At 39.4% G+C, this 15,452-nt stretch overlaps 1 protein-coding gene across 4 annotated transcripts in view; it reads left to right on the top strand.

Moving 5' to 3' along the window:
* The first annotated feature begins 1,162 nt into the window (after positions 1–1,162).
* dennd5a (DENN/MADD domain containing 5A) overlaps positions 1,163–15,452 on the top strand; it is a 28,763-nt gene continuing 14,473 nt past the window's right edge. For 2 of the 4 annotated variants that reach the window (XM_033325756.1, XM_026319853.2), the window contains exons 1-4: positions 1,164–1,400; positions 9,131–9,202; positions 10,064–10,173; positions 10,984–11,668. In XM_033325756.1, the coding sequence (XP_033181647.1) occupies positions 1,301–1,400; positions 9,131–9,202; positions 10,064–10,173; positions 10,984–11,668 (967 nt within the window). In that variant the 5' untranslated portion in view covers positions 1,164–1,300. Of the gene's footprint in view, positions 1,401–9,130; positions 9,203–10,063; positions 10,174–10,983; positions 11,669–15,452 lie in introns of all 4 variants that reach the window. The other 2 variants (XM_033325755.1, XM_026319852.1) reach the window with 2 other exon arrangements.

The raw sequence follows: 15,452 nt of genomic DNA, 5'->3' as shown, positions 1-15,452 counted from the left end.
TAATTAATATGCATTTCAAAACATCATCTGTGAGCTAATCAGTTCTGCTTGTTCAAAATGCAAAACCCACTTAATTAAATCTAACCCAACTATTTTATAACAGCTGAAATTTAGTATGTACATAAACTGATATAACTTTACATACGGAATCAAAATTTTTTTCCAACATATACATTTCTATGTTTATCTTTCAGTATCACATTCAAGCACTGTTCTGTGTACATTTTACAGATATGCTTTAGGTGCGGACTTCCTAACATGTTAGTGAAATATAGACTATTCTCTTTGACTGATTTAAAGGACAACAGACTTTACATGATGCTTTTTTACTAATAAATAACCACAGACTCAAAGTAACAATCCACAATAACCACAGCTGCATCTTTCCTGTTGAATAAACAATCCATCCCTGATTCATACAGCGTTCTTACTTTATGGATTTAAGACAGATGACAGCTGTGGTGCTGCTGATGGACCACAATGCATTTCGACTGCAGTGCTATGATTTCTGTGGAAGTGTGTAAAATCCGAAGTAGTTAAACCAGTAGTTGTCAGATTTCTTTCAAAATAAGATGATTTAGCTTAATTCCAGAAACTGAAGTGGATCATAGCTAAAGCTAATTATCGCTACTCTAAACAGATAACAGAAGAAGAAAGACTCATATGTTTTTTCTGAATTGATAAAAACCAGGAAAAGCATAATTGTGTAATCACAGTATATTAATGTCTGTTGTTTATAGTGGAATGTCGTGTCTCTTATGTTCAACTGTATAAAGAAAGCCAAGCAAACAGACTTCAATATTAAATTATTTGCCATGCGTTTTATTTAGTTCAAAATGCACATTAGAGATTAACTGGAAACTGCGTTTTATAATAAAGACCAGTGGTAGTACCTAAACCCAAACATCTGAGCAGTGCCTTTACAGTATTACTACTTATAATACTTATTTACTGGTTTATTAGGAAGAGTGCAAATCAATTTCCTTATGAGTGAATTAGCACTGATGCTGTTTTTTTAGCAGTCGTTGTTGGATATATTCTCAATAAAACAGAATATAAGAATCGAATTGCAAAGACATTTATAAACATGCCCTGCCTGTATTAAGATTTATTGTGAAGGAGCCTGGGCGGATGTGTCATGACCGTTGCCGTTAGCCGAGTAGGTTAGCTTCGTGTCCCTGATGGTTTTCGGGCTTCGCATTAACGTAGCATCCGTGATGGCAGAGACAACTCACTTTTCCGAGTTCCTTTAATATGCTCCCTGTTGAGGGGATAAGGGTACCACCGGACCAGTCCCAAAATGACCACCGGCTTCAGCTCCGGTTCCTGCCGGTTCGCAGATTATTTTGTGATCTGCGGACTCGACACCGAAAGCGGGCTGGAACCAGACGAACTGTCCGGTAAGCGATTCAGCCATCAGGGTGAATGTCGAGCTGATGCTGTAGCAAGTAAAGAAGCAAAGACGGGGTGTTTTACCATCGGTTTAGTGTTACCGTTTAGCGTTTACTGTGTCTTATCGTGTCAGTCGTTTATTTGTTAGTTTAACGCAGAGTATAGGTTATAAAGATTAAGGTTAGGCCTAGCTCATCTGCTCTCAGCCTGTTTGTTTGTAATGCTCGATGAGAGGCGAGGGCATTTACTGGCTTGTTATGACATGCGTTTTAATCCAAACACTGTGGATAAAAGTAATCCATAAATCTATACTCTATAAATCACAGCGGACTGATTAAATATTACTGCGCAGTAATGAATGATCAGCGTGAAGACCTCTGACGGGCTTTCTAGATGTTGCTGTATTGTGTGATACCGATGTAACGTTATTACAGCTGAGGATGTTGTCATCGTGGGTATTTAGAGGATAGAAACACCTGTCAGATGCCCCTGGGCAAAAATATACCTACCCCTACTGACCTCATCGTGCATGTATCATTTTTTTCCCAATTAACCTCCTTAGAGGGCACACCCTTCTCCTCACCATCGCTCATAGAAATAGCACAGACGTATAATGAGAAGACAATAGGTTGTGACACACCTGGATCTGTTCTGGATTGTAACCCCTTAGCCTTTACCTGCATGAGCATGTGTTTTGATTAAAAAAGAAAGAAAGAAGAGATTTGCAAATATATTTGCATGTGAAAATGTGGCCTGATTGGTCCCTGGAGAAGTCTGGCCCTGAGCATGAACTGTGGCTAATTACAATGTGGCAAGAGTTCTGTTTTACACAGCTGATGTCTCAAATATGCATTATATACAGCTATGAATGTAGAATTCATTGATTCGGTAGAGGTGGACTGCATATACTGTCAGATAATATCAGTTTGTGTGTCCTGAGAGATTTTCTGTATTGTGGCCTATATGCCATAGCAGTTATTCCCTTATACTTCTGTGCATTGTTGCAAAGACAAATAATTGCTCTCTATGATTGTTATGACTGAATTAATTTGAAAGTAATTCCATTTCAAATCTGACTGGGGGGGTTAAGTTATACTTGCCAACTTTGGCAAATAACTTCTTCTAAACCAAACTCCAGCTTGTTAGAAGACACAATTTTAACATTCTGACCAAGGTTAAAGAAACTGAATACAAGATACAGCCTGCCAAGTTGTTCAGTGACAAGCTGACTACACATATACAAACTTTTAAAAAGGTGAAGCAGTCATACTGGGAACCTGACTGCGTATTGTGACACCTGTTTGACACGATTAAGTGACTATAACTGCACATGAGCACATAACTGATTATTGGAAACTGATTCCTCACAGTTGCCTTTAATCAGTGTTACTACAGATTTTTGTTAATGACATATATTTGATTTCTTCATCTCTCCCCTGGAAGTGACAGATGGGTGCCCTGGAGCTTCTGTGGTTTATGGCCAATGTAGTTTGCCCTATGGGTACTTCCACCTATGTAAAAAAAAAAAAAAAAAAAATGCTGTAATAATTACTACTCTTGAGTCTCGGTCACCTCTGGGAGTCATGACAGACTCAAGATATAGATGGAGGTGGAAGTTGTATGTGCTGGATGACATTTCAATTTTGACAATGGAGATTTGTGCCATTTGGAGTTTATGCAAATATCTGGCAGCTCACATATTTCCCTTATAAATAACATCAGGGTTTTTCCAGAGCACCGCCTCTGAAATATCCTGGATGTTGAAATAAAAGACATGTATTTAAAACATTAAGAGAGATAAGAAAATACTCACTAAAGCTCTGAATCCTGCTGACAGCTTCTGTGGTTCATTCGGGCAAAGTATCCAAGTGTAAATCTGCTAACGTGAAGTCACTCCAGGCCTGTTGTTAGTTACTGTGTTGCTGTCGTTCGCCAGGTTACTGCTCCTGTACCTCATGGTTTCATACAACAATCCAAGTGCTTCATCCATTTTATTAGTCTTGTGAAAAGAAAAAAAAAAATCTGTAGTGCTACTCAGGGTGATTACTAGGGATAGCCTTCAGTGAAGAGTTTATTCTTCACTGCAAGATTTATTGTGACTCAGCAGGCAGTGAGAGGCCTGTGGAGCTATTATTTGCAGCTCGAAGAAAGTTTGTTCCTCCTTTATGCAATAACTTAAATTCAAAATCCTTTAAGTTTTTAAAAAATCATCTGCTGCACTTCTTGTTTTTAACTTCCTTCAATTAAATTTCCTGTTTTCAGGCTGGGTTCAGATTTACTTGAAAGTTTCTGAAATGCTACAAGAACATGGATCTGTTTTGAGTAGAGCAAAACCATGGGTAAAGCCCAGCTAATACTAATACTAATGCGCATAAAATCTGAAAAAGCCACCTTTTCTCTCAGCGTTGGCTTTCTGTCCACACTAAACCCATGTTTGAGCTTTTTGAAAGTGTTCAGGAGCTTGAATACATATGAAAATGTCAGCCGGGGAGTCATGTGGTAGTATAGTTTGGTACCACTGAGTAGCAACAGGTAATGGAAGCAGGTTCTTATTTTGTAGGTTAAATAGATGTTATTAAATGATTATCTTCCTTGACGCTCCCACACTAAAATGATGTGGTTCATCTATAATACATGTAAAAGACATACTCTTAAATAAATTCTCTTTTTCAAATACTTTTTGAAATAAAGAGTGATTTCCCAGTGAGTGGTTTCCCTTTCACCTCATACTCTCAAAGGACTTTTCAAATTTTAAAACTGCTGTAATTGCATCTTTTTTTTATGTTGTCATAAAGGTGCTATGGGATCTGTTATCAGACTTCCTTTAGGCCTTTCTGACTAACTATAAATGAAACCGGGGCTCTGTGGTGAGACTTCACCGTTATTCTACTTACTGCACATTGATGCTGTTTACTGTAGGAACAGCTTAGGGGCTTGCCCTCATTGACTATGTCAGGTTTGAGTTTAAAAGAGGAAATGGTGTGGAAACCCCAGTGGTACAGATTACATACGATAATGTCAGCTAACAACTATAGTAACTATAACATCTTTGCACTTTACAGGCTTTGTTTCAAACTTTTTAGTGATACCATCATGTTGGTGAAGTCACCATTGTAAAGGTTACTAAACTCAGTGGGTTTTCCCAGGTAGAACATTGAGCAAATAAATAAAAACACATATTGCATAGAAGACTGATAAAACAAAAGGAAACTTTGAGATTTAGGGAGTTATGGCAAGAACTTTCTAAAAAAAACCAAAACCAATTCATTAATTGAGAAAAGAAAGCACTTTAATCAATAATATAATGAGTCTTTAGCTGCAGCTCTACTTTTTATACTATTTCCAGCCAATTTGTGGATAATCCAGTCATCAAACTGAGAAAAGAATTTGCAAATGAATCCTTAATCAACAGTTGTCATTAGTTACAGCCCTGTTGTATATTGTTCTTAGTTCAAACTACTTGGAAAACAGTTTTTGGCGTAATAAAACCAAAAAATGTCAGGGAAAAGTTTCTCAGTAATAACTGAGGACATGACTGAACATTATTCAGTCATTACACACTCGATTATTGAAAAACATTTTAAAATAATTAGTACTTAGCAATTAACCTTGCCTCAAACTTTGCTGACAGAATTTGCCACCTAATTTATGAATACTTGGCCCCATGTATGAGATGAGCCTAATCAAACTCTAGAGGTTTTCTCCGGTGATTCAACAGAAGCATTTTTAATATGGTGCCCGTACAGTGAAACACAAAGAAACGCCCAAAGTGTTCTTTAAGGGCAGTGTTTGGCAGCACACTGAGGACCTGATTAGCATATGTATGACCCTCCAGCCTCATAGGCCACACTGGAAACACAGCGAGCTGAGGGACTTAAGCACACTCACACACAGGCTGCACTTATTCAAATGCTAAACATCCTTTTACATTTCCCAGGCAGCCTCTCTTCCCCCAGTCCTATCCAGCAATCAAATGAGGATAAATGGCTCAACATGAAAGCTGGCTTTAAATGCATAATGCCTTCTTTCATATTTTGACTCAGAGTTGTTTATGGGCCTGTAAAAGGTCTTCTCTTAGTGTTTTAAATTTTAAATCTGCTTGAAGTTTCATGATTTATAAGGGAAGTTTTGGATGCTGTTTGAAAATGCATTAGACACCTCATGGGGTTTTGTGGCCAGGGGCCCCTCTCATTTGACAGATTTGACTTCTTTTCACATATCACAAAGTCCCACATTTTGTTATATGCATCATAAAACAACACTAATACTGATCTACACTAGACTACACATATCTAATAATTACGAGCTACATAAAAGTGGACACGTGCACATACATGTACAGACAGTACATTAGACAATGTACAAGACAAGGCACAATTAAGAACAGTTACATTTTAATAATTTTAATGGCTTGTGGATAAAGGTCTCCTTCCCTTGCTCATCAATGCTGCTCCTTCTTTGGATAAGACTTTAATGGTTCCAGCTTAGATTTATTCATGACAGGTGAAGATTTACATTCTTTTTCATCATGGCAGAGTAACTAAACCTGTACGTTCTTGTCTAAAGACCTCTTATTCACTGTGGGTCAGGTTTCTCTTTAGTCCAAAATCTCGTAGCTCCTAACAGATGTTCTGTGACCTGACATGTTACCGTCAAAGCAGTGTAAGATTTAAACAGCTGCTTAGCTGTAGGTATGATGTAGAGATTGGCCTAACTGGTATTTGCTCTCTAGCTTTTTTTTTTAATGTCAAGCTGATAATTGCAGGCCTTTGTTTCCTGTTTTTTTTTTTTTCTTCCCAAATCGACCACCCAATCAAATATACATTGAATCAGTAGATGAGAATCCCTTGAATCATGAGAGCTGTTGAACTTACGCTCTTCCCTTTATGCTGTCAGTTTGGCATATTGTCAAAGTTTGTCTGGCAAACAATCATCTCATAAATAATTTTTATTGTATGTTTGAATGAGGAGAACAAGCATGATTTCAGTAGTAAATGACAGCTATGTGCCAGTTTTCAGTTCTAAATATTTCCCCACACAGTAATACATGAACAAATTGCAGCTATTTGTGAAATTGAAGAGAAAAAAAAAAAATCAGCATGGTCTCACTAGATTATATTAACTGTGAGTTAAAGTCGAGAGTGAGCCATCATGTTCTCTGAGCGCCGGGTCCTCTGGGTGAATAAGTGTTGCTGCTGAGCTATTTGGAAGCATTAGTTCAGTCTTCACCATATTTTGCTGCGGGCAGTCAAATTGAGTCATGTGTGAATATAGCCCTCCAGTCAGTGAGGTACATCCCCAATGTGTGAGCCTTGCGGGCCACGCTGCAGTAGGTGTGAGGAGGTGTGAACACGCACAGGAAGGCTGTAGAGCTGTGGGTAGCCACTGGCTCACAGCATGAGGGAAAACGGTGAGGAGCCAGATCTCAGTGACGCTCTTCTCCAACTGCTACCAGTCCACGCTCTCATTGGATCACAGTGCATTGTCCGGAATATGTAACACAGCAAGAAAATGTTTGTTGAGTCCTTTAGTCTTCTCCCCAGGTGAGGCAGGTAGCTTGTTATTAGCAATAATTACCAGGTGCAGTTGAGACAAACCCTTTTGTAGCCTTGGCCAACTGCAGTCAAGTCTGCTGAGAAGCAAGGATATGATATGATGTCAGCTTAATTATTCACAACTGCAAGTTAACATTATTTTGCCTAGAGCATGATATACTGTGTAATATAACACTGTGTACGATGGACAACAGTATGAAATAAAATGTAGGCAAACTATCTTAGGTATGGTATTATTTAATAAAAACCTTTTTTGGATCTAGGCATTCATTTATAATGATACAATCTTGTACATTTTCAGTTTCAGGAGTTAAAATTTCACTTTCATTGCCATAATATGTGTTATTTCAGTAATTCATTTTACTTTTTTTTAATTATGGCCTGAATAACACTGCAATACCTGACCGCTTCAGTCAGGTCATGGTGCTCCATGTATGTTTGCATTTTCTGTGTTGGACTTTGACCTACATCTACAGACTCATGAGCAAAGGCAGTCAGTTTGTTAAAAATGTTTTGAATCTTATCCATTTAACAGTGATGCTCTTAAACTCTAAAATAGGCTTTTTGTATGGAGATTCATCATGAATGCTGGTGTAATCGTAGTAGAATAGAATAGGAACTGAATAATTTTTCACCAGCTCAGTAATGATGATAATCTCACTGTCTAACCAGTCTTTGGTTGCTGATGTCTTCATGGTCTGACTTGCATTCCTGGCCTAGTTTCTTCCTTGGTCTGGTAATCGAAAGCAACCAGCAGATTAAACCTTAATCCTTAGGACTTTTACTCCTTTGCCAGGATTGGTTTCACTGTACTTAAACTAATGTGACTCGTTTGTTGCCCCATTCAGCACGTTAGGTTGGGGGGACTATGGACTATGGAATTATTGGGTATCATTGACATACTTTGAGTCAGACACCGTCAGTGTCTTATCTGATCTCAAAATTCAACTAGACTTCACTGAATGCTTTCCAAACTAAAACAATGTCTTCTTTAACCAGGTGCAGCAGAGATAGTTGATGTAGTCATTAGGAAAGAAAGTTGAGAGTCATCCTTTCTCGTCTCTGTGTGTGCACGTCACCACTGTGTCATGTCATGTGAATTATCTGCAGTGAAAATGGATTTTTCTTACTCCAAACTACATAGTTCACAAAAGGAAAGACCTGGTTTCACGTCTGACAGGCCACATTATCCTGAGAGCAGCTTTAGTTTGACGCTGACGTGCTGTAACTCGAAAAAGGTCAATGGTGTGTGTCGCGCACATTTGGCTTCGACAGGCTGCATGAATGTGCATTTTTGCCAGCAGGACTGTTTCAGCGGTGCTTGGCAAACGCCGTGCATGAAGAGAACAACATAAAGCGCATTGCCTGGCTGCATAAAAATGGGCTTTTTAATGCAAAATGTTAGATAATCTAACTGCTCCAGGGTCAGTTCATCTGCAATACAGGAACATCCATTCACTGTAGGAACATCCATGGCTTACGGGATAGACATTAGATCAGTTTGCTGCTCACTGAGGTATTTTTATGAAAAGTATGCATTGAAATGATACATCATGTGTGAAGTGCTTGTGCTTCCCATGGTAAACCATGAATGAGGCTAATGTAAGTTATCTTTCTTTGATTTGATCTGTTTTTAGCCACAGTTCTGCTGTATATGATATACTCTACACTGTAACAGAGAAGTATAGCCTTGTGTAACAAATATTGATTATTCAAAAAATTTGCATCTTACAGGATTGTTTTCTGCTTTGGGTTTAGTGCTAGGCAGCATTAGACTGTTAATGCTATAGCGTAAGCTCTTAAAGATGATCATAGCAGTAAAACAGCAGTATATTAGGGTTGAGCCTGAGACTAAGACTGAGATGGAGTGCAGCCTATAACAGAGCTGTGAGCATGGCTGTAGACTTTGGTCCTTTGTTTCCCTCAATGCGTTTGTGTTCTGAAAAGACTCCATAGCGGAGCAGTATGGATTTGCATGATTTCCAGAAGAAGAGGAGCCTCTGACACACAGAATCACTGTATTCTTGTATCATAACCCCCCCACTAGCTGGCTTGAGTTAGCATACCCACCTGACATGATAATGAGCAGAGCTCCCAGGATCTGTTTGCACGAGCTGAGAAGTGATGCGCTACCCATGAAGAACGAGGCTTGTAATTATATTTTTGTTTTATTTGTTGTGTAGCTTTATGCCAGTATATAGAGGCAACTAAATTCAGAGATGGGGCCAGAGGAAAATTGGCGAGGGCAACTGAAGGTAACCCTCCCACAACACACACTCCTCCCTTGCTTAAACCTGAGCTCAGCTTTAACTCCTCAGCCTTAAACCTGGTGCACTTTTTTTTCCCCCTCAGCAGCCCTCTTTTGTTACTTCAGATTCTAAGTTTTCACTTTTTTCTGCACCAGTGTGCGGAGCCTTTTGTTTTTTTCTATTTTGCGCGCTCTGACCTCCTGATTTTTCTTTGTTCCCCTCCTCTCCCTCCCTCACATCCTTCAGCAGCAGCTGAACAATGAGCTGATGTTTGACAATCACTGCTTCTGTTTCTCTGACACACAAAAATCCAGTGCTGCCTGCACTGACATTGCTTGGTCAATGTTTACTCTCCCCCTACACTCTGAATGACTTTTCAGTACTGCCTTGGTGTGTGCATCACTTCTGCTTTACTCTGGGTTCAAATCAACTCAGTTTGTCTTTTTTATGATTGATTGTTTTGTGTATTTCTTTGTATTGCCATTAAAGCTCTCAGGAAGCATTAAGCATCCGTAAACCTAGACAGATTTTTTTTTTTCTCTCTGACAAATCAAATATTGTGAAGATTTATATAGTATTCTGCCTAACTATTAAATCAATTTTATAGACCAGGATGCTTTTGACAGCTTTATATGATGCAATACAAACTTCCTCTCAAGATAATCATGCTGACTTGCTTTTTTCTCTGGAGTTATGCCTGGCACTTAAAGCCTGCTTCTGTTCAGACTGTTCAATGCTCCTCTAGAAAAATCTAGAAACCTGTGCTAACTGTTTGTCTTCGTTTCTTTTGTTTTTTTTGTTGTTTTTTTTTTTTTTTTTTTTTTTTTCTTTTTGTTTTGGCTTTTTCTCTGTTTATTTGACTTTCAGGTGAGAATTTTGAGCAGAGTCCATTGCGGAGAACCTTTAAATCCAAAGTTCTAGCACATTATCCAGACAATGTTGAGTGGAATCCGTTTGACCAGGATGCGGTTGGCATGGTATGATTTCTATAAAAATATAAAGATACTATATCAATGATACATGCTTTAAGAATTATACTGTGACTGGGTGGTAAGGTTGAAGTCAGTTTTTTCTGTGATAATGCAAAAAATGTTCAAACTCACATAAATGTAGTTGGTGTTTAATGCACTGAATTGTGTTCTACTATTTTTTAAAATAAAGATTTCAGTAACAGTAATTTTGTTAGTTTGCTCACAATATTAAATGGATAGTTTAACATCTTTCAATGAGCTAAATGGGAAGATTAATACCACTTGCATATGTGTGACACGGTTTGTAAGTAAACATACTAGATATGTGGTTTTCTTGATGTGCAGACTGCAGCAGTCTTTTAAAAAGCTATGTGGTGGTTTGAGTTGCAAGGTGCAGCAACCTCTGAGACATTGTAGGGAGCCTGGCTAGTTATGTATGACTTACACACTATATCTCCCTCCAAAATGTTTATACTTCTGTTTATGTTGTTAAATAAACAAGACACACCATGATAGTGAGTTTATTGTCCCTTGCAGGCTTCCTTTTGAACAGAGCCAGCCTAACGCTTTTTGGTCTTTATGATAAGCTAAGCATCTTTTAACTCCAGCTCTGTACTGGAGTGTACAGACCAGACAGTGGTATTGATCTCCTCATCTAATTCTTAGGAAGTGGGAAAGTGAATAATAATAATAATAAATCATTAGCTCTTTTCTTTAATTCAAACATGAAGATAGCAAAATACATCTGAATGATTTTATTAGCTGAATGTTCTGGTCTTGTCTGGTGTCTTTTCTGAACCCTCTGTTCTCTTGCAGCTTTGCATGCCAAAAGGACTGTCATTCAGAACGCAAGTTGATTCTCGGGAGCCTCAGTTCCACTCCTTTATTATCACCAGAGAGGATGGCTCTCGGACCTATGGCTTTGCCCTCACCTTCTTTGAGGAGGTGACAAGCAAGCAGATCTGCAGTGCCATGCAGACTCTTTACCACATGCACAATGCAGAGCAGTATGACATCTTGCACACCCCAACTTCACCACAAGGACCTGAGGACCAGCGACACCAACATACCCAGCCTCGTCCTGTGCTTCACGCTGCACCAGCCATCTCCCGCCTGCAGCGCTTCAACTCGTATGATATCAGTCGTGACACGCTGTACGTGTCCAAGTGCATCTGCCTGATAACACCCATGGCCTTCCCACAGGCCTGCAAGAAGGTGCTGCAGCAGCTTCACCAGGCTGTCACGTCCCCACAGCCCCCGCCTCTCCCACTTGAGAGCTACATCTACAACATCCTTTATGAGGTCCCGCAGCCGCCCTCTGGCCGGTCGCTCAAGTTCTCAGGCGTCTATGGGCCTGTGGTGTGCCAGAGGCCGAGCACATCTGAGCTGCCGCTCTTTGACTTTGCCATCAGTGAAATGATTAATCTGCTGGGGGTGGAAAACGTTCTTCAGCTGTTCACCTGCGCCCTGCTCGAGATGCAGATACTGCTGTACTCACAGCGTAAGTAGCTGGTCTGCTACTTATTCATGTAACCTCTGACCCCCAGCCCTGTTAGCATACATTGATTAAAAGTACCTATACATTTAGCTCACATCACAAAACGAAATAGATTTCAGTCGTCAGGCTTTCTGCAAAATCCTCTGTTGTACAGTTCATGTTTTTAAATGCATGTAAATGGGACAGCAAGAAAAAGATACGTTATCTGTAGTGTTGTTTTCTTTTTTTCTGTTTTTGTTTTTTCCTTTTTCTTTTTGTGAGGTCATGTGGACCTGTGGATAGAGGCAGTCTCCAGAGATCTCTCTGGAACTGGGAGACGTATTAGTGTCACGAGATCAGACCAGATATTGTCAGGGGACCTGGTTATTACAGGATGATGTTGCTTCAAGAGTTTATTTGGATAGCTAGAAGTTAGGCTTAGATTAAAATTTGTGAAAAGACATGGTAACATTATAAATCTTTAGTTTTACTGTGCCGTAACTGTCATGATTTCAACGTTTGGCTATTGCCTGGCATTAAGTTGCAGAAACATGGAAAACCTCAGTGATTGATAGCTTCTCTTCTCGTTAGATGCCATATTGAAACATCCAGCTGGTTGTACTCAGTCAGAACTGGTTAAAAATGGAAAGTATTTATAGTTACTCCATAATACTGCTTTATAAAGCCAACATCTGAAATTTTAGGCTTTAAAAATGTCTGCATGGTTCTTGTACAGGAACAAAAACCACAGCCCACTATTTTCCAGAAAATTATATAACATTTTAAGTGTTTCCATAAAAATGGTGCTGTGTGAGACTGAGAGTTTTTTGTGAGTTGCTATGTAAGTTTGTCTTGTGCGCTCCTACATCAAGCAGACTGTTTTTGTCAGCTGTGATGTGTCTTCTGTGTGACTCATCCTTTAAACAAAAGACACAACAAGAAATTACCTAATTATTGTAGGAAGGCTTTTTGATCACAAACTTTTGGTAGTCCTAGAATGCAGAGCTTAATCCCTGCGAGAACTTCTTCATTTGCAGTAACTGTTCACAAATTTTCAGTTACTCCATGCAATCCATTGCTATGATGCATAGTTTTCTTAGATGAGATGGCATTTATGCTTTTATTTATCATTGTATGTGAATGTTGTGAAGAGAAACAGGAAAATTATTTAAGCATGCTGTGTCTGGTGTGGTGATTGGATCCATTACAATGGCAAGAGAAGGCAAATAGCTTGTGAAACCCAGGGGCTGGGGGGAGCAGCTCTTGATGGGGAAAGCTGTTGTGTTGCTAGGTAACACAGAGACGGGGAGGATAGCAGTGATGCAGGATGATTATTATTGGTTGGAAGTGACATCATGCCTTTTTTCCCCCGTGAGGCTCATCACTGCAGAACGTGTGAAGGATGTTGTGTAGATTTAAGCCCTGGAAATCTTCCACAGGGAAGAAATGAGGGGTTGTTAGGAAAACACACCGCACATTTAAACACACACACACTGAGGAGAGGGATACTGTGCAAATAAGGAGATGACTGTGTGTGTGTGTGTGTGTGTGTGTGTGTGTGTGTGTGTGTGTGTGTGTGTGTGTGTGTGTGTGTGTGTCACATGATAAAAATAGCCCAGGAATTCGTAGCTAGTTTAAAAAAAAAAAAGACCCAGCATCTCCTCCATGAAGCCATAAATGAAAAGATGTTGAATGCTGTCCTTCCCAAACAGGAAGCTCATCATGTGTCAATCAAGTGTCAACCATCATGACATGCTACAATTAAGTCATTTGTTATTGCTTTCATGTGATTTGTGCAGTTAGGAGTTAGAGGGAGATTAGGGTGTGAAGAGCAGATCTGAACTAAAGATGGTGCAATCATAAAATGCACATTTGAACCACAGAAAGTTTAAAAGCACAAATTTGAAGTGAGGCCTTTTCTTGTGATTGTGGCCTAAAGATACAGACCCAAGCTTCTTTTTGTCCATGCACATATGCCATGTCATATGATTCCTGTTTCTTACCTTCAGTTACTCACTATCATCATATTGCCTTTCTGTATGACAGAGAATAGCATAACTATTTTTTGTCTAGTTATTAAGAGTTGTTGGAAGGACTTGGTAGAAAAAGCATAATATAATATATATACTGTTTAATCATTTATTACGCAGACAATAGTTTGTGGTTCCAGCTTCTCAAATGTGAGGACCAACAAATCTGAATTAAGACTGTGTCTGCAGGAAACATAACATTTTTTCACTCTATGGCTTGTCCATTTACCTTTGACTAAATTAAAATGGTAGTTGGTCACAGACAAACAGCCCTAATACGAACCAAATAGATTTTGTGGAATAAGAATAATGCTGAGATCAATAGCAGTTTCACTTCTGTGTGTTTGATATATTTTTAGTTGGGTGTGACTGCACATGTTTGTACTCAGTATGTTCATGCATCGCTTTAAGTTCAAACTGCAAGCAGCTGTCAGTGAGGACCGAGTTAAGTTAAAGTGGTTTGTTGTTATGGTGGCCTAGTTTAAGAGTGGAGGCGTGATGTTAGTATTCTTGTCCCCATCCTTGGAGAGGAGGCCTGCTGAGAAGGGGGATGAGAGGGAGGCCCAGGCTGGGGGGGAGAGCCTGTTCTCATGGAGCACCACATGTCCAAATGAAGGAAAGATATTTGTTTTGGCACCATAACAGGAAAGAGGCCGAACTGCTGCTGAATGTATGGTAGGTGTTAACAGCATAGAGCAGGAATGCAGATGAGGAGGCTTGGACACATATTTGCATATATAGCCGTTGACTCAAGTGCAAAACCCTGAACATGCAGGGAGTGTTGCTGTGTGAAGTCATGAAAAAGTAATTTAACATTTACCACTGGGCCAGCTGCTGACTCTAGCTGTGTCAGAGTCTGGGTCCTCCAAAGGACACAGGCCACAAGAGTCCAGCAGAGAAGTTCCTCCTCAAATGACATGGTCTAGAAACCAGAAACCAAATGATTTCAAAAATGTGATTTCAAGTTTATTTATGGCCAACAAAGTGTAGATACCTATGGTAATTGTCCAAATTCAAGCATTTTTAAACCACCTCTAAGCTGCTACTTTTTCAAATGAGATTGCTATGTCAGCCCTTCACAGTGTCTTGTCTACAAATGTTCACTGGAACCACTCCCTGAATTTGGACTCATCGAAACTATTTCCTCTAAGGTTGGTCACTGAACTGCAAATCCACGCCTGTATTTACAGAACACAGAATAACAAAGATAATGAAAGTAAAGAGTTTTTGTCATATCAGTTCAATTCACATTGTCTCCACAGGTTTAGCCCTGTGCTCTTTATACTGAGTCCTTGACAGAAACCTGCTGTCATACATTAGAAGATGTTGAATAACACAGCTAACTTGGCTGAGATTGGCTAAGAGGGGCAGTTGGAGTTGATACTCACAGAAAGAGCTGAATGATAAACAATGCAAATCCCGTTGAAGTAACAATCATGTTGCACAACTCTTCTGTCACATGCTGCTTACTGGGCCAAGTGTTTTGGAGCAATAGACCACATTTATCACGCAAAGTCTGTGTAGCCCCTGAGCTCTTTCAGAAAAAATATTGGAAGAGTTGTGCAACCTGTTTGCATGCTTAGTTCAACATCAGGGTTTTGTCTCAAATTGAATTTTAATAGTTTAGAGTAGTTTTAAATGTTATGAAAACTGTCCATCACGAGAAGAGGGTTTATGGCCCATGGGGTTCAGCCTCTCTTTATGCTATTGAGTTTGCTGTAAAAGCTGAAAAGTACCCTACTCTTGTCCAGCAAATGTTGAAATTTTAAGCCAATCCA

This window comes from Mastacembelus armatus, chromosome 3, assembly GCF_900324485.2.
Source record: "Mastacembelus armatus chromosome 3, fMasArm1.2, whole genome shotgun sequence".
Classification (NCBI taxonomy): domain Eukaryota; kingdom Metazoa; phylum Chordata; class Actinopteri; order Synbranchiformes; family Mastacembelidae; genus Mastacembelus; species Mastacembelus armatus.
Note: the sequence above shows the minus strand (reverse complement) of the source record. Positions and strands in the feature narration are given on the sequence as shown.